Below are 19,825 nucleotides of genomic sequence, written 5' to 3' on the forward strand. Positions count from 1 at the left end.
AAGCCGGGAAGAGGGCTCTCACCAGAAACCAAATTGACCGGCACCTGGATCTTGGACCTCCCAGTCTCTAGAACTATGAGAAATAAATTTCTGTTGTTTGAGTCATCCAGTCTATGGTATTATGCTATGGCAGCCCAAGCTAAGACACATGGTTATCCTTCCAGTCATCTGTACATATATGCATATATATATTTGTGTTTTTTTAAGCCCAGACCAAAATGGGATCATTCTTAGGCTGTGTATCATAGGAGTTGGTGTTGAAATCAGACAGACCTGGATTCAAATCTTAGCAGTGTAACTTGAGGCGGATCTCAGTGGTATAACTCTCTGTTTCCTCATCTGCAAATGGGGATGATACGAGCATCTACCTCCGAGGAATGCTGTAGGATTAAGTTAGAAAGTGGTCCTCAATTGTCTGGCACAGTGCCTGGCACATGGCAAAAGCCTACTCCCCATCCCTTAAATGGTGGTAATGGTTTAAATGGTGGTAAATTCACTATTAATTTAACAGCCCTCTGAAATGGTGGTAAATTCACTATTCATTAGACTGTAAGCTCCTTAAGGGAGGGAGCTTTTCTGACCTGTCTGCTGTATCCCTTATTCTTTTTTTTTAATATAATTTTATTTATTTATTTTTTTTTCCCCCAAAGCCCCAGTAGATAGTTGTATGTCATAGCTGCACATCCTTCTAGTTGCTGTATGTGGGACACGGCCTCAGCATGGCCGGAGAAGCGGTGCGTCGGTGCACGCCCGGGATCCGAACCTGGGCCGCCAGCAGCGGAGCGCGCGCACTTAACCGCTAAGCCACGGGGCTGGCCCTGTATCCCTTATTCTTAGCAAAGTACCTGGAGAACAGGTGCCTGTAGATATTCATTGAATGAGTGAATAAATGGTTCGGTGAGAGCCTGGGGAAGAGCAGCTAGCACGGTGCATAATGAATATCGGATTGTCACATAGTCATTGGCGTTGTGACACTCTTCTGTAACCACAGAGCACGGTAGCTGGTTAAGAGCCTGGGTACCAGAGTTCAACAGCCTGGGTTTCAATTCTGGTTCTACTGGTTTCCAGATGTATGACCTGAGTCAAATTATTTTACATGCATCTTTCTCTAAAAGTCACTTTAAAATGGGGATAAGAATAGTACCAACCTCATGGAGTTGTTATGAGGATTAAATGAGATGATCCATGTCAAGTGCCTAAAATAGGACCTACCTCATAGGGCTGTTATGAGGATTAAAGGAGATCATCCAGGAAAACATCTAGAATAGGGGCTGGCCCGGTGGCATAGTGGTTAAGTTCGCACACTCCATTTCAGCAGCCCGGAGTTCGGAAGTTCGGATCCCAGTGTGGACCTATGCACTGCTTATCAAGCCATGCTGTGGTGGCATCCCATATAAAGTAGAGGAAGATGGGCTCAGATGTTAGCCCAGAGCCAATCTTCCTCAGCAAAAAGAGGAAGATTGGCATCAGATGTTAGCTCAGGGCTAATCTTCCTCAGCAAAAAAAAAAAAAAATCTAAAATGGTGCTCAATAAATGCTTTATTCGCTTAATGTCAAAATGTCTATTACTGATTGTCATCCTCAGATCAAACAGCAGCAAATCGAAAGCAGAGACCCCCAAAACACCCAGCAGCCCCTTGACCCCCACCTTTTCCCCCGCCGTCTGCCTCCTGGCCCCCTGCTATCTCACGGGAGACTCTGTCCGGGACAAGTGTGTGGAGATGCTCTCAGCGGCCCTGAAGGCAGACGGTGAGAGGGCCTGGCCAGGGATGGCAGAGGGAAGGGCTTCCCAAGGGTAGAGGAGATGCCGTCCTTCTCAGCCGTGGGAGTGGAACAGTCCCCAGGACAAACAGGCTTCACTGCCAAGGTCATGTCTATGTTTCCCGAATCTCTTTCAGACGATTACAAGGACTATGGAGTCAACTGTGACAAGATGGCATCAGAAATCGAAGATCATATCCTTGAGCTGTGGCGGGCTGTGGGTGCTGGACTGTCAGCAGCAGGTGTCCCAAGTGCAAGGGACCTGGGGCAGTGAGGGGGGAAGGGAAAGGCTCCAGGACAGCTCCCTGCTCTGCCTCTGAACCAGAGTTCTTAATGCTAGCTAACATTTATTAAGTCTTGCACATGCCTCTTTCTAAGCTGTTTACGAGCAGTACCTCATTCAGTGTTGAGAACAGTCCCACAAGGTAGGTTCCCTGATTAATCCCATTTTACAGGTGAGACAACTGAGGCTCAGAGAGGTTAAGTCACTTTCCAAGGCTCATACAGCAAATAGTAGTGGCAGAGTGGGGATCTGAACCCAGAAAGTGTGACTCCAGAACCTGATGGCTCCACTGCTGTGCCAGACCGACCATGTCACAATCTGCCTGGGTTGTGACATCAAGTGTCAGAGTAGAAGAGAGGACGGAGTTTCTCATGCTCAGCCTTTCCCCTTCCTCCATACTCTGAAGATAACAGCTCCCCTTGTTGACCCCTAATATGTACCGGGCCCTGTGATGGGCACTGACACTTCCCACCTCTGCTAACTCTCACAGCAATCTCTGTGAGGAGGGGCTGTTGTTCCCGTTTTACAGACAGGGAAACTGAGGCTCAGGAACCACTGGGTGTCAGAGCTGGACTGAAAACTTGGTCTTTGGATTCCATGTCCTGAGCTCTTTCCATGTGTCCCATTCTCCCACTATCTGAAAGGGGCCTTGTGTAGACAGGAGTGGTGACCACCTATGTGATTCAGGCCCACTGCACCAAAAGATTTTTGTCTTGGGGAAAAAAACATCCCTCCACACTGTGCCCCATGGGATGAATGCATGGAATTTCTTTTACTGGAGACTAAGCTTTGCATGTCAGAGAGATGTGGAGAGAGGGGGACAGAATCCCCAAGGGAGAGGGTCTGAGTGTCACACCGAGGTGTGAATGACCCCTTTGAGGCCTCTGGGCTCTACCTAGGGAGCTCAGCTGGGTCTGCTGGGGAGGGGTGGGGCCAATCTGCAGACAGCAGACGTACTTGCTTCCACCTCCTGCCTGAGGCCCACCCTAGTATCCGCCAACACATCTCCTGGGAGTTTCCCTCCACCATCATTTAATTATTAGCCAGCACGTCTTGAGCTACCCAACTCCTCACCAAGTACATTTCATAATGTCCAATTAATTCGGGAACACAGAGCAAGGTGTCAGAACCATCAGGAGCTTCATCTTCATTTTCTCCGGAACAGTCGTCCCTCCCAGCAGGTCCCTTCCACCTTCAAGTCTGAAACACAGGTGGAGGATCCAGTACATAGTTCCACTCCTGGCCTTCCCTCCCCGCTCTCTGCCTCCACTGAATGTCCCTCATCTGAAAGAGGAAATCAAAGCTGCATCCACCCTTTCGCTCTTTTGTTCTTAGATGGTGGGAGGTCAGGGGGAGGATAAGTTTGGGGGCTCAAATGTTCTGTGTCCTAAAAAAGATCCGTCCTCTTTGGAGCGGCCTGGACTAACCCGGCAGCCGTGGGGTTCGCATGCGCTCCTCTGAGGGGTTGGTGAACCAGGGTCCACGCTCCACCTCATCCTCCCCTGTGATCTCAGGAAATGGAGACAGTCAGAAAGAGGCTGATGAAGTACCACAGCCCTGCTGTCCCCACCTAGCCAGCAGATACACACCTCCAGGAATCCCAAACATGGATTTTTAAGCCAACTTTTTGGCTTTCAAATGCATTATGGCATAGTCTTTCTTTTCACATTTTTATTGTACGACATTGAAACAACAATAACAGGAAAAATAAACAATGCCACCTTCCCTCCCACCACTTCTAGCAAGTCAGCTATTTCCATTTTTCACATTCCCTGCAGCCTCTTTCTTGTATATGGTTTTTCCCAGCAAAGGCTTTGTCTTCCTGATTCTGTTTGGCTCAGGAGACCAAGAAAACAGGGCTATATTCTCTGAGCTCCTCCAGAGGCTGGAGAAGGGAGGAGGGGGTGGGAGGCCTGTCTGGGATGCAGTGTCTGCACAGAGGAGTCACTGTGGTCGGTGGCCAGGGGCGACTTCCTGCTGTGTGAGTGGAGAGAACATTACCGCTAGGAGGGCGTCTGGCTTCCAGCCCTGTCTCTGCCGGGAATTTGTCCTGTGACCTTGAGCGAGGGCCTGCACCCTTTCTAAGCCTCGGCTTCCTCATCTCTTAATGAGAGAAGTAACTGACCAGCAATTCCCAAAGTGGGTTCCATGGGATGGTAATAGGTATTACTAGAGAAAAGGGAAGGGAGTTCCTTGCTCTAATATGTTGGGAACACCAGATTAAACAAAACTCAGCAATTTCTTTTTTTTTTTTAAGAGTTTCTTTCTTTCTTTCTTTCTTTCTTTCTTTCTTTCTTTCTTTTGTGAGGAAGATCAGCCCTGAGCTAACATCCATGCCAATCCTCCTCTTTTTATTTTCACTGAGGAAGACTGGCCCTGGGATGCCGCCACAGCATGGCCTGACAAGCGGTGCGTTGGTGTGCGCCCAGGATCCGAACCCGGGCCACCAGCAGCAGAGCCCGCGCACTTAACCACTACGCCACAGGGCCGGCCTCAGCAATTTCTTTATTGCAATACTTCTTAGAGCCTTAAATATGTGACTCCCAATCTTATGTTTTCCTCCAACAGCTAGACTCATAATCTCCAGTGGCCCTTCCAAACTAGAGGTTCTCTTCGTTATTGTCATCATCTTAGCAGCCCCTAAATGTTGAGCTCTTGATGTGTCCCAGACACCACCCTAATGCATCATGCAGCTCAGCTCACTGAATCCTCATAACAGCCCTAGATTTTATAAACAAGGAAACCGAGGCACAGAAAGGTCATGCGACTCACCTGAGGTCACACAGGAGGCTCAGACAAACCCAGCACGCCCACTCCTGGGGGTCCCTGACAGCACAGTGCTTGCCGCAACCTGATCTCACCATTGAGGCTGTTTCCTGTCCCTGGTACATGGCTGACCCCAGATGTCCAGGTGAGATCCCCACTTGGGCAATCAGAGGCCACACAGGTGCCTGGCCCCTGTACACGTCCAAGGAGAGGAAGAGAGGGCCCTGGGGCTCCGCGGGCTTCAGGAACAGGCTCCGCACCCTTCTCGGCCCCTCTGTGAGCGGCTGGCTGGCCCTTGACTGTGTCACATATCTACCAGGAGCTCAAGAGCACCGACATGAAGTACCGGAACCGCGTGCGCAGCCGCATCAGCAACCTCAAGGACCCCAGGAACCCCGGCCTGAGGCGGAACGTGCTCAGTGGGGCCATCTCTGCCGGGCTCATTGCCAAGATGACAGCAGAGGTGAGGGCAGGGGTGGCGCCTCTGCATGGCGGGACGAGAGGCCAGGCCGCCCCCAGCTTTGTCCAAGTCTGAGAGCAAGTGGCTCGTGGCTCAGTGAAGACGAGCCCGGGCACTTTCTCAGCCAGACCACCTCCGACTCCCCACCCCTCGGCTTCTGGACTGTCAGGAGAATGAACACAGCTAATACGTATTAAGCGCTGTGCTAAGCGCTGTGAGCACACTGGCCAATTCTGTCTTCGCGCCAACTGAGGTAGAAATGTTTATTATCCCCATTTGACAGATGAGAGTACAGGGGCTCAGAGGTGTGGACTGGTTTGCTCATGCCCACAGCTAGAAAATGCTGAAACTAGGAAACAAGCTCTCTGGTCCCAGAGCACCAGCTCTTCTCTGCTTTGTGATCTGCCTCCCTCTCCTGCCTTGTTCAGTCCTGTATCCCATCACCCAGCCCTGTGCCCAAGCCAGAATAGGAGTCCCTGTCTCCACAGACCACAGTCCAAGGTGGGGAAACAGACATGTTTACAAATCTGTATAATACAGAGGTGGTACCATGATGGAGCCACCATGGAACTTACAGGAGGGAAGGATTGACCCAGCCTGAAGGGATCAGTAAGGGAAGGAAAAGGGAGCAAGCCTGCTTGAGGAAGTATGGTGCAGGGGTTAGAAGCTCGGGGGCTGTGCCAAACTGCCTGAGTTTGAATTCTGCCCCTGCCACTTAGCTCTGTGATCTTAGACAAGCTACTTAACCTCTCTGTGCCTCAGTTTCTCATCTGTAAAACAGGAATAATAATAATAATAGCTATCTCATAAAGGATTGAATGAGTTAATATATGTGAAGTGTTTAGAAGGTTAATACATGTGAAGCCCTCCCCAGAATTAGCATATGATAGGCTCATTTGCTGACCGTTTCATGTAACACAGCACCATGCTATGAAAGAGGAAATATTGTCCCCATTTTATGGATGAGAAAACTGAGGCCACACTCAACTAGTAAGTGACAGATAAGAGTTGGAACCCTGATCTGTTTATTTCAGAGCCCACATCTTAGAAACACATTTACACCCTCAGGCGTGCGTGGCTCTGTACTGCCAGAGCTAACTGAGGGGGTTCCTGCAAGCACCTGGAGGTGCACTGTGAAAGCACTACTAGTTGACATGGCCCAGAGTGAGGGGGGGAGTGCATTGGGGTCCTGGAGTCTGGGTGTGCCACAGGGAGTCTAAGGACCCTCTGAAACAGTTGGCCAGGGTGTGCCTCTGTGTCTTTGTGGTATGTGTGTGGTGGGTGTGTATGAAGTGTGTGTAATTAGTATATGTGTGTGGTGTGTGTCGTTAGTGTATGTAGATGTGTGGGGGTTGTGTGTGTGTTATGTAGTGTGTGTATGTTCATTTTTCTGAGAAGAGAGTTCACTGCTTTCCTCAAATACCGAAAACAAGAGCAAGCCCTGGCTTTAGGATAAAAATAGAGAACTTGGCACAGGTGGACCATGGTTATCTTTCTGCTTAATTTAAAATGTCTGACCTTTTTAGGCAAATAGCATCCTATGCCCAGAGTTACAAATTGCAACCTGGCTTTATAGTGTATTCTCCTTCCCTCCAAGTTGAAGCTGTGAATTTTATGGAAACCTGGCCTTGTGTTTCCTTCTCTCTGTCCCTCACTCTGTGGCTCTGAGGTTCCTGTGCTTCTCTTTGTGTGTGTGTCATGGGAATGCTACCAAGAGACTGTCTTATAGGCAATTCCAGAGACATTGGGAAACCAGGCCCAGGAGGACCAAGAGCGAGGTGTAGACAGAGGTTTGAGCCAATCACAGCACATTCCCAGAAGCTGGAGGTTGGAACAGAGCTGGGTATCTGGATTAGGACAAAGACAGGCCCCAGAAGTCCCAGCAAAGCAACTGGGCAAGCCAGACACATGGATGAAGTTAGGCCCCATCCAAGGACTGTTAACTAGAATAGGGCAAGAGAACTGGGTGACCAACCCAGGCCCAAGAAGAGGCTGACCAGGCCAAGGAGAGCAAGCCAGGAACTTACCAGACCCTCCACAGGGACTGCCAGGGCCAGCCCCCAGGACCCTGCCCCGCCAGCAACCCAGGCAAGAGATGCCGAGACCTTCATCCTGGGGACATCTTTTACCCCAGGCAGGAATTTTCTATAAGAAATATAGGACCATTTTTGCTGCAATAAGAAACATAACAGCTTGGGTTTGGGCTGTGTGCTGTGCTGTGGCTCGGAGGACAGGGAGCCCCCATCAGGGAGAGCCAGGGACTGCGGATGCCCTTGTGGATGGATGCCCCTCTGCATCCTGTCTCTCTCTAGCTCCCTTTTTGTGTCTCTTTCCTGGTCCACCTGATTCCCTCATTCTTCCTTCTCTCTTTTCCTCTCTACCCGGATGTATCAAAGAATGGAACAGATTCTGAGATTTCCATTAGAGCTGTCAAGTGCACATACTGTCAGCCCCAAAGGAGAGGGTTTTTTCTGTTCACGGTTCATCCAGCATTGAGACCAGCACTTGACTCAACAAATATTTATCGAATTCACATTTAGGACCCTTCTCTAATGTGAGGACTGGTATCATCTCCTACCCTTATTACTGTACTTACTTCATGTATCTTAACGTTGCCTCCTTCTAAATGAGGAAGGACAGAGACGGGTAAATGGATTGGTGAGTGAGTGGGTAGATTTTTTCTGTTCTCTGTTTCTTAGCTGGCACACAAGACCCTCTTTCCACAATCTGACCCCCAGCCATGTCTCCCACACTCCCCACCTTGAACCCACCCCAAATACCCTTCCCCAAACATGTTATTCTCATCCTCTGATCTTTTGTGTCTACTATTCTCTCTGTCTGGAATGTGCCATCCCCTTTGGGAAGTCCTGCTTATCTTTCAAGACTGGTTAAGGTGTCAGCTTCTTTAATGAGCCTTCCCTGCCCCCAAGCAGTTAGCCACCATACTTCAGGCTCCCCTGCACTTTGTAAACTTTTGCTTTAGTGCTTCCTACCTATCTTGAAATCTTGTGTAAATGCTTGGCTATTCTACCAGATTAGCATTACCAGGACAGGAACCAAATCTTTATATCTGAATCCTTAGGGCTTAGAGGGAGGAGCGTGTTGGAGCCAGCTCCTACCAGCGCAAGACAGATGATTCTGTGTAGCTCTTCCCAACTCTGCGTTCAGCTACAACACATTAGTAGCTTGAAATTGGCCGTGGTGGGAGTGTTGACACCATGGAAACTGGTAAATGCTACAAATCAGGTACCCCTATAGCCAAAGCCAGCTAAACAGCACACGAACGCAGTTAAAGGAATTCAATAAATTGGCATCCAGTACATTTTGAATGAATGAATGAATGCATTATGCTCTAGAAAATCCCCCCAAATTAAAGTCAGCTGCTTTTTGTCTATATGGTCTTGGGTTGACTTGTTTTTCTATATACCCCTGCCATTGGTTAGGACCTAGTCCTTAAATTTAACACAGTAGGACTTAAACATTAGTGTGTACCAGAATAACTTGGGGGCACTTGTAAAAATGCATATTCCTGGGCCCGCCCTTAGAGTTTGGGATTCATGGGAATCTGCATTTTATCAAGAAGCCCAAGGGCTTATAATGCAGTGGTCAGCACACTAACATCACTTGGCCTGTGTGCCAACTCTGTTCTCCAGGTTTAAGGAGTCAGGTTAGATAGCAACAATGAAACTGTTCAGCTAGTACCAAATCCTCATTTTAACCTTAGCTTTAGCTGTCCTCCTTCCCCCAACCCAACCCTAACTAGAGCTCTCCCTAGTTGGAGTGTCCCCGCTCTCTGCTGTCCTCTAGCAGAGGTTTGGGGGGAGTCAAATGGCCAGGAAGATGGGTAAAGAAGGGAAGGACCTAGCTAATACAGACACTGAGTGTGTGCAGTGAGCTGATGGGAGACAGGAGACTGTTCTGTAGGAACATAGAGAAAAAGGTGTTCTGTGATGCATCCACAGGTGAGCAGTTAGTTGTGTGAACCCAGGAGCTTCAAGTCCTGCTTGGGTTGGGGGTAGCAGCATGAGTCATGGATAGCTGAGACCAAGGTTCCCACCAGGTAGAATGGACTGGGCAGTGATCACAGCTCAGACAAGCAGTGGGTCAAGTCCAGACCGGAAGGATAAGGGGAACATCATAGATCAGGTGGTCAGTGGTCAAGTCAGGAAGGTTCCTTCTCAAGCAAGAAGGTTCAGGCAGGTACCCAGGTCCTGGCAGGCAGGCCAGGCAGCAGATCTGAGGAAATGTACACAAGTGTGTTGATCTGGGGGTGGAAGCTGTTTGCTTTCCGCTCTCCTGTACACGCCCTACTGTACTTGGCACAGTCAGAGCCCCCAGGTTTGACCTTCACCCAAAGGTGGAATGAGGACTCTTCTGGTATAGCCAGGCCTCCCTCCAGCTCCTTGTACTCAATACAGCATGTTCATTCCCCTCTCCTCTGTTCAGGATCTCTAGAAACCAGGTGTAGGGCAAGGCTCCGGGGGCTCCCCAGCCCTGAAGGGCAGACTCATTTCTCTCCAGGAAATGGCCAGTGATGAGCTGAGGGAGTTGCGGAATGCCATGACCCAGGAGGCCATCCGTGAGCACCAGATGGCCAAGACGGGCGGCACCACCACCGACCTCTTCCAGTGCAGCAAATGCAAGAAGAAGAACTGTACCTATAACCAGGTATGGCGGGGACAGGGGTCTTGGGGGAGGAGGCCATGGGGCATGGAGGGGAGAACCAGGGGGAGCTTAGGGGAGAGCCAGAGGGGACAAAGGGCTAAAACGCTAGCCTGCAGACAGAGGGCACGTCTTGCTACACCCACATAATGCCCCCATGGTGTCTAGAGAATGTTCTCCTGCATGTACAACCACCCAGATTTGTGTCTATGAGGCTTGGCCAGCGTGTTCTGGCATGTTCTGGCCTGCTCTGAAGCAAAAATAAGAGGAACCAGACTAACAGGGCACAGAACTTCTATAGAGTCACAGATGGATGGAAGAAAACTTAGCAATATAAAACCCCCACATTTTACACACTGGGAAACTGAGGCCCAGACAAGGGACAGGCTTTGCAGCTTTGCCCAAGGTGACAAAGATGGTCACTGGCAGAGATAGTAATAAACCCAGACCCAGACCTTTCTGCCCTCAATACAGCCAACTTGGTCAGTAAAGCCTGAGGTATTTAGCCCCAGTCCTAAGGGGGAAGACCATTGCCCCACCGTGGGGAATCAGAAGGCTGTGGAGGCTCCTTCTCTGAAAGACTTAAAACCAGAGAACCGCCTCCTGTTTCTGGGTTGCACGTGTTATGTCCTTGGGGCACCAGTATTCTTGAATTCTAATTAGTGCCTAGGCATTCTAGAACTCTATTCATTCCCCCATCTGCTCAGCAAATAAGATTTATCAAGGGCACCTTGCCCGTGGGGATCTGTGGCTACACAGAAATACAGTCAGCCTTGCCCTTCTGGAGGAGTCCCTCGGAGAATTCTGATTCAGGAATTTGGAGATGTTTCTGCAAGCTCCTGCTCTCTTCCAAGCACATTTCCACGTGGAGTGATATGTCTCCTGCACGTTGCCTCCCACCAAAAGTAAAGTGCCCATGAGCAAAGTTTTCTCTGCACAGAGAAACCCCAATACTCTCCTTTCTCAGGTGTCATTGCTCCCCAGTGACAAGGCTGTGCTAAGCTGTGTCCTCCTGACCGACTGCTGGGCTCACTCAGCTGGAGGACTCCCTCCCACCCCATAGACTCCCCGCTGACATCACTCATAGCTGAGTGTCCGCAAAGTAACTACTTGCTACATGTCATGGCCATCCAGGGTTGGCCATAGAAAATCAGAACGGCAATTGTTAAATCTGGAAATGCCAGGGATTTCCTGCACCTGAATGGTTTGGTGAAGGGGATGAGAAACTGGAAAACATAACATTAGATAGTCCCAACGATCTTCAAATCCCTTTTCCTTCCTGGGTCTCAAGTCTTCCACCTATAAAATGAGAAACAAACTAGATCTTTAACGGGGCTTCCAGTTCACAAGTTCTGATCAGTGAGGCACATCCAGTAGGGTGTGTTCAGAGGTGAGTCAGGGGACACTTCCTGCAGGAGATGTCGCTTGAGGCAAGAGAAGAGAGATCAGGTCAGAGGACCAACAACAAGAGTGAGAGTGCAAAGGTCAGGCTGAGCCAGTGACATCCTGGAAGTGAGCTGAGGGACCTGCGAGAGGAGGGGCAAGTATACCTGATGGAGTTCTCAGTGATAAGGGCATTGCCAAAGCAGGGTGGGAATAACAGTGCCAAGCTCTGGGATTTGAACCTACTCCTATAGGCAGCAGGAGCCATGGCAGGTCCTAGAGCAGGGGAGTGACTTCATGAGTGATCCTCGTGCTCTCTCTCAGGTGCAGACACGTAGTGCTGATGAGCCCATGACTACCTTCGTCTTATGCAATGAATGTGGCAATCGCTGGAAGGTCTGTATCTTTCTCCCTCCTCTGTCATTCACAGACGCTGCCTCACATAAGGAGGAGCATATCCACAGCCCAGAAGGGGCCTCGTACACTGGGGGCTTGCCAGCCTGCACAGAGTAGTCTGCAGAGCTGGAGAGAGCTGTGGGTGGTTGCTGGGGAGGCGGGGAGAGAGTGCCTGTGCATGTTTTTGTTTTGGAAGGCACCCAGCTGGGGTGGGGGGCAGCAGCCCACATTTTATCACAGGATGGGCAGGTCTGTCATTTGAGCACAGATGCAGTCAGCCTCCGGAGAGCCACAGAAGGGAAGAAAAACAACAGCACTCTGCATCTGGACCACACCTCTTTGCAAAGTGCTTTCACAGATGCTATTTCCTTTGAACCTGGCCACAGCCGGGGATGAGAGGAAGGCTAGCCCTGTCAGAGGGGTGTGGCCCCCACATGCTCCCAGGTCATCCTCCCCTCCCAAGGCAGCTCTGGAAAAGCCTTACATTACCCAAGGCTGTAACCCGGGCTGCCCCAGCTCCTGCAAAGGCAGAGGTTCTGTTTTCAGGCGTGGGAGCCAAGCAAAGACTCCTCCCAGAGGGCTCCTTCCTGCCACGTCTTCTGAAAAAACTGAGTGTGGTCACGTGACTACTGTCAGTTCCAGTACCATCTGGCCTGCCCATGCACTACGTGATATCTGGGCCACTAGGCAGGCTGCAGGTGCTCTCAAAGTTCCAAGGTACTTAGCAAGGAGCCCAAGACTGAGCATGGGACTGGGAGTCGGGAGCCCTGGTTTCAGGTCTCCACTCTGCCCTACTCGCTGTGTGACCCTGAGCAAAAGGGTGATGTCATGCCTTCCTCCCGTGGTTGATGTGAAGATTATTACATGTGCACACACACTTTGCAAACGACTATGAGAAGTGTTACTTACAATATTACTCTCACTTTTCACACAAGGAAATTGTGCTACTGAAATACTTAAGGAGCATAAAGTCCCATAGTTTGGAGCACTGAAAGACAGTGCTCCAAATTCCTGATCCATTGGCATTTTCTACAACCTTACTAAGAGCCTCAATAGCCTGGGGCCTCATTAGAACTGCCATATTTTTTAAGGTAAAAGTCAGACGATTATGTATTTTTCCTTTATTCACTCATGGAGCACTTAGGGATGGGGCCAGTATAGTGGCCTAGTGGTTTAGAGGATGGGCTTTGGCATCAGGTTCAAATCCTAACTTTATCACTTACAAAGTGACTTAGCTAAGTGATCTGAACCCTCTAGACCTGATTTCCTCATCTATAAAATGGGAGTATTAATATCTAGCCCACAGAGCTGTTTTTTTTTTAAGCTTCAGTGCATAGTTGTGTATCCTAGTTAGTTTAGTTCTCTGTGTGAACCGCTACCACAGAGGGGTGGTGTGGTTCCACGACTGGGAAACAAACCTGGCCGTGGCAGTGAGAGCACTGAATCTTAACCACTAGACCACCAGGGCTGGCTCTCACAGAGCTATTTTGAGGATTAAAGCAGGTAATACAGACAGAGCATTAAGGGGGCCTCTGATAGCTTATATGGCATCTTTGTCAAGTTAGAAAAAGGTTTCCCTGGGGCCGGCCTGGTGGCATAGTGGTTAAGTTCAAGCACTCTGCTTTGGCAGCCCGGTGTTTGCAGGTTTGGATCCCAGGCGTGGACCTACGCACCGCTCATCAAGCCATGCTGCGGTGGCATCCCACGTATAAAATAGAGGAAGATGGGCACAGATGTTAGCTCAGCAACAATCTTCCTCAAGCAAAAAGAGGAGGATTGGCAACAGATGTTAGCTCAGGGCCAATCTTCCTCACCAAAAAAGAAAAAGAAAAATGTTTCCCTGCCTCCAGGTAGACACAGCCTTGCACCAGGGTACAGAGCTTGGTACACAGAGCAGGGGCTAAGTTTCAGCCTCAACTTGCCCCTTTGGCCAGGCCCTCTTGTGCAGTGAACAACCTATACAACTATACAAAAAATCTCTGAGCACAGATGTACATAAAAACCACTATTCTTGTTATTCTGAGGTTGTCCCCTACTAGTATTTATGGGAGCTTGGGCAAGTTACTTAACCTCTCTAAGTTGCTTCTTTAGTTGTGCAAGCGGGAGTGATACAGTGCCTATCTCACAGGGTGATTGTGAGGATGAAATTAGTTAATACATGTTAACACTGCCTAGCCTAGAGTAAGTGCTCAATAAATAGTAGTTCTTGTGATTGTTACCATTGGGGAAAGGACATTCTGCATCTCCCAACCAAGCTCCTCCTCCCTGATTCCTATTAGAGAGGCAGGGCCCACTGGAGGTGGCAGCTGCGTGGCTTCTGACAACATTTTCAGGTAGTGTCCATGGCCGTGTTGGAGGCCTAAGTCACCCAAGTCGTTAGTAATAATCACAGTGATATTTCTGACCATGAAGGGAGAGCCCATCAGATGCCCAGCACTGAATTTCCATTCCTTTATTATGTGATATCCTTCTCGCACTGGCTGGCAGTATGCTCCCATCTTACAGATGAGTGATTTGTTCAACGTCACACAGCTGATAATGGCAGAGCTGGGATCTGGACTCTGCTCTGTGTGGCTCCAGACCCTACCTTCTTCATGTCCCCTCCCCCTAGCCTCCTTGGGTGACACAGGAAAGCTCTAAAATGCTGTCGCCTTTTTGGTTTTGTAGTTCTGCTGATAGAGCCGCCAGCCAGGATTTCAGTGAACAAGGTGAGGAAGAACAAAGAGAAAGCCCTAAGCCATTGTAACTGGAGAAAAAATAAAAATGAAAATGAAGAAAAATGCTCAACTCTGAATGGGGCATTAGGAACCAGAGAGAGAATTCTTTTGCAAATTAATAATCAGATATTAATAATAATTGGTTAATTGGAGGAGCCTGACTGGGGTATGATGCTAAGAGAGTGTGTGTTGACAAACCTCTTGTAGCAACTCAGCGACTTCAGAGCCTCACAGCTGAGGTGTCATGTCTTTGACAGTGGGCTGGCAGACGTTTGCTTCGAGTCCCTTCCCTCACATCTGAACCTCTCAGCCTTTTCTGAATTGAAAAATACTAGACTTCACAAATCTTACCCCAGCCCACTGCAGAGTCACAGGTGCAGAACAGTTGACACATGGTTTGGCTTAGGCAGATATGACTTCCACGCCCTGTAGAAAGATTTCCCTACTCCTCATCGCTTCACAAACTCTCTGCTCTCCCTGTTCATAGCTGGCTTTGGGGGACTCTGACGACTCAGACTTGGTCCCTTTCGGCAGGGAACGGATTGTCTCAAGCTGAGGCTTTCTGAGTGAGGAGTACAGTGGTGCCCCTGAGTTCCGTGGCCCCCGGGAGGTCCTGAGCCTCAGAACCTGCCCAGGCCTGGCAGTGCATTCCTTACAGCTCCATCTGTGGCCCGAGCTTCAGAGGAAGTCTGCAGGGCACAAAGGGTCTTGCTGGGCTTCTCCTGCGATGACATTAGCTTGCTTTTTGAGCTGATAGGAACTTTAGGCAAAGCTGGAACCTTCTGGAAAAGCCTTGGGAGCAGGCCTGGTGGGCCTGTCCAGGGTGTCAGTCTGTGACTATCCCCGGCCTTCCAGCAGGCTCCTGGATTTCTGTTTCCTAAAATGGCTGGAGCACAGGAGCCTGTGAACTCCTGGGAGCTCGGGCAAGTCATTTAACCTCTCTAAGCCATTTTTTCACCTGTGAAAGTGGGAGTGGTACTAGTGCCTACCTCACAGGGTGACAGTCCAAAGGCTGTGGGGTTTCCATCCGTCTTGGTTCACCCTTAGGGCAGCTGTTTGGGGTAACTTGAGCCCAAGTTCCTTATATGCCCCAGGCATCATCCACTCTGAAATTGGTTATCGCCTTCCTCCTTCCACCCGCCAGCTGCCTCCTCCTGTAGATGAAGCCTGTGAGTAAACTGTGTACAGAAACCTGCCACCATCTTCAGCTTTTCAACAGTCAGATTTGGGATGGGTCCTTTGGAAGAACAGAAAATCCTCTCACAGAAGATACAACACACACAGCTCATACACGGCAGAACCGGGACCGAAACCCAGGTCTTCTGCTTCCTGTCATTGTGCTCAGTGCCATGAGAGCTCCAGAGCCACACACAATGCTCAGCCCCTACCTTCCAGGAATTGCCGGCCTGGCAGGGAAGGAAACCATAGGCACAGACGTCCACACAGGCGGGATGTGATAAATGCCTGAGGTACGAATGTTAACCACAGAAGCGTGGAGCAATCCTGCTTAGACACCCAGCTGCTGCTTACACTTGAATATGGGTGGGAATCCCTTGGGGACTGTTAACATGCAGATTCTGACTCAGTGGGTCTGGGATGGGACCTGAGATTTTTCGTTTCTAACAAGCTCCCAGGTGACGCCAGTGTGGTTGGTCCACAGACCACCCTTGGAGGGTTTAGGTATCCAGATTTTTCTCTGCATTATCTAATCCTCCATCCAAATGTCTAGAAACCAAAAGCAGAACGAAACAGCAACCGCTACCAATATAATAATGTCAACAAATGTTACTTTGGGGCTTTTTAAAGGTGGCACCCTGGGATGATTTTCAATAGTCACGGTCTAAATACCCATTGTGCTCCCGGTGTCATAGGGATTTACAGCATAGGAAAAAATACAAAGCTGAATCTCCACCCTCAATAACCTGACTGTTTACAAAGGAGATGAGTCAGAGTAAACAGCAAAAGAACAAGTTGCCTCCAGTCCACATATCTATACAGTACACATCTACATTCACAAAAGGACATAGAAAGGTGTGAAAAGGCCTCAGACTGTGTCCGTCAGCAGGTGTCAATACCCTTCGAACTGATCTTCCTGTGTCCACTTTGGAGAGACTCCAATTCATGCTCTCCATTGCGCTGAGCCACATAGGCTTTTCAACACTGCAAATCTGATCGGGTTACAGCCCTCGACTCTACCACTCCCAGTTAAAACCGTCCATTTCTCCCACTGCTCTTGGCAGGGCCTACAAGGCCTGCAGAGCTGGCCTCTGCCGCACCCCCACCCCTTTGTGCTCCAGCAACACTGGCCGTGCTGTGCTCTGCCTTGTCACACAGTCTGCACACAGTGTTGACTGGAACACATAGTTTACCCCCGTCTCCTCCTTCATATCAAAGACGCAGAAGGTGCAAGCTATAAGGGAGTTGGCATTAACTTGCCACCTAGGAAGCCTTCCCACGGGGAGATTGCTACCTTACAGGAGGAAAAAGACAAGGTTAGGTGAAGTGAAACAGGCCACCTGCTTGGGTTGGAAGAGAGGTCTCACCGGGATGGCATGGCCAAAAGACCTTGGAAACAAAAGTACATTCAAGATCCTATGACCAATGTAAAAGATGTTTTCAAAAAGTGACAGGAACCTGAAATACTATATAAAATGAGAAGTCTTTCTGGGTAGTCTCATCCAGATTTATACCAGATCTCTGTCTTTAGCCCTGAGATTTCTTGAGCTCAAGATTTTCGTCACCAAATGTCTATCTGGATATCTCCTGCAAGTACCCCACTGGCCCTCTCAATCCAATCAATCTAAAACTGAACTCACATCTTCTCTTTCTTAAATTTTCCCTTCTGTCTTTTTTGTCAACTAGTTCATTACTTAGAACCATCTTTACTTTATCAGTTACCAAGTCTATGGTCTCTCCCTCGTCCAACTCTTCTCTCCATTGCCATCACCATCAACATTGTCTTTCAGGTTTTCTTTTCTTGGATTGATGCAAAGATCTTCTACTGGCCTCCCAACTCAAAGCACCCCCTGCCTTACCTGCATCTGCCCTGCATCGCTCTGAGTATCATTCCCCCAAGCACCTTCAGTGGATTTCCACCAGCTATCAAATAAATTTCAAACTCCTTGGTTGGACTTTCAAAGCTCCCCTCCTTCTGCCTTCTGCCTGTCTTTGGTGGCTTATCTTCCACCCCTGCTGCCCCCTTGCTTCAGCCTAAGGGAGGTATCTGCCCTGTACTTGAACACCTGATAGACCTTCCTAACTGTGGTTGCCTATTCTGATTCCCCTTCCCCACCTCGGTCCAAATCTTACCCATTCTTCAAGGCTCACCTCAGATGCACATCTTCTGTGAAGTCTTCTCTGATCCCCTGGACATAAGAGATGGTTCTCAGAACTCCCACAGCACTGTGAAACTCTAATAACTATACTGCATTCTTCCATGATGATGAAAATGATGATGATTTCTTTGTATGACAGTGTCATAATATCTATTAATTATTGAGCATTTACTGGCAGGGTATCTTGGGCACATTATGTAACTTCTCCATGCCTCTGTTTTTCGTATGCAAAATGGTGGTGATAGCACCTAGCTCAGAGGGTTGTTGTGAGAATTCATTAGAATCATGCCTGACACAAACTACCTGATTAGTAAACATTAGCTATTGTTATTACTGTGACTGTAGGGGAGTACTTTATATTGTCTCAACTAACCCTCAGACCCCATGAACTAGGTTACTATTAATAGACTCTTTTTTAAAAAATTGTGGTAAAATAAACATAACATAAAATTTGCCATCCTAACCATTTTTAAGTGTACACACAGTTCAGCAGTGTTAAGTACATTCACGTTCTTGTGCGGCTCATCTCCAGAACTCTTTCATCTTGCAAAACTGAACCTCTGTAGCTATTAAACAACAGCTCCCCATTCCTCCTCCCCCAGCCCCTGGCAAGCACTATTCTACCTTCTGTCTCTATGAATTGTATTACTAAACTCTTTTTACAGAAACAACCAAGCTTAAGAAAGTAATTTGCTTCTAGGAGACAGAATCTGGACTTGAACCCCAGGCCCCCACTCATACTCTGAGCCACTCTGAAATACAGCTTCACCTCACAGAGCATCTGTGTTGCGTTTTACCTCCCCCCTAACAGTGATGGCCGCTGTGTGCCAAGGCCCTCCTCTGTGCCCATGCGTTTTGCAGCCATTCTCACATTTAATCCTCACAGCAGCCCTGCAGTCATCGTGAGGGGCGGTGTCCTGTCTCCCAGCACAGTGTCTGGTACAGAATGGAGACACAGTAAACATGTTTGGTGAACATAGGCCTACTTGATGCCTTTAAGTAGGCTAAACAATACTAAATAAGTTTGTTGTACATTTTTAATGCAACTGTTTACATTTTTTGAAAATGTTGATTCTCTCAGGAGAAAACCAGCTGAAATGCACCCCCCCACACACCCCCTCCTGCAGAGTCAATCTGCTCTTCTCACCCCAGGCCAGCCCCTAGGCGGCCCCCCCATCTGCACCTCATCACCAGCTTTGCTGAGCCACAGCCAAAGGCAGAGACAAACAAGCAGGCAGGCAAGGGGACATAAGAGACGGCCCCTGCTTTGCTTCCTCCCCCTGCCACTCCACCCCCACTTTTCCCTCTAGTCTTACCCAATCCTGACCATTCTGGAACACGATCTGTCTTTTCACGCCTCCGTGACTTCGCACATGCTGTTCTTGAAGACTGGAATGCTTTCCCTCCCCTCGTTCTCCACCTCCAAGGCTCCTACAGTCTCTGCAAGCCAGCTCAGATGTCACCTCCTCCGTGAAGCCTCCTCCCCTACCCCCCAGAGCTCTGAGTCCGCCCCCTCCTCGGCACAGACTAGCTAGCTCATCTGTATAGGATAGCAGTTGGACTGCAATGACTGTTTATAAGTCAGTGTGTCCCCCTTGTCCCCAACTCCTTGTGCTGTGATGAGGCTTCATCTCTGCTCCTAGCAGGGGTCAAAAGAAGCCTGGGTCATTCTGATTTTTTTCATGTTCCTGGTATATTTGAAAATGAAGAGATGACAAAACAAGATCACAAATATTGAGGCATATTTTTCAATGTTTAACAGATTAATGCTCCTGATACCAAAAATTACAACATAAGTGTGCTGCTCACAAGATAATTATAGGATTTATTAAAATATAGTAGTTTAGGGGCCGGCCCGTGGCGTAGCGGTTAAGTGCGCGCACTCCACTGCTGGCGGCCCGGGTTCGGATCCCGGGCGTGCACCAACACACTGCTTGTCAGGCCATGCTGTGGCGGCGCCCCACATTAAAGTGGAGGAAGATCGGCCGGATGTTAGCTCAGGGCCAGTTTTCCTCAGCAAAAAAAAAAAAAAAAAACAGGAGGATTGGCATGGATGTTAGCT

General features: G+C 49.0%; 1 protein-coding gene across 4 annotated transcripts in view; it reads left to right on the forward strand.

The window, feature by feature from the left end:
- The window catches only part of TCEA3 (transcription elongation factor A3), a 35,107-nt gene extending 20,602 nt beyond the window's left edge, over positions 1-14,505 (forward strand). For all 4 annotated transcript variants that reach the window (XM_087446578.1, XM_087446579.1, XM_087446580.1 and 1 more), the window contains exons 6-11: positions 1,586-1,749; positions 1,899-1,954; positions 5,118-5,273; positions 9,792-9,938; positions 11,640-11,711; positions 14,379-14,505. In XM_087446578.1, coding sequence (XP_087302704.1) covers positions 1,586-1,749; positions 1,899-1,954; positions 5,118-5,273; positions 9,792-9,938; positions 11,640-11,711; positions 14,379-14,387 — 604 coding nt within the window. In that variant the 3' untranslated portion in view covers positions 14,388-14,505. The remainder of the gene's footprint in view (positions 1-1,585; positions 1,750-1,898; positions 1,955-5,117; positions 5,274-9,791; positions 9,939-11,639; positions 11,712-14,378) is intronic.
- The last annotated feature ends 5,320 nt before the right edge of the window (positions 14,506-19,825 follow it).

Source organism: Ceratotherium simum, chromosome 22 (genome assembly GCF_057802395.1).
Source record: "Ceratotherium simum simum isolate JZ-2026a chromosome 22, ASM5780239v1, whole genome shotgun sequence".
Classification (NCBI taxonomy): Eukaryota; Metazoa; Chordata; class Mammalia; order Perissodactyla; family Rhinocerotidae; genus Ceratotherium; species Ceratotherium simum.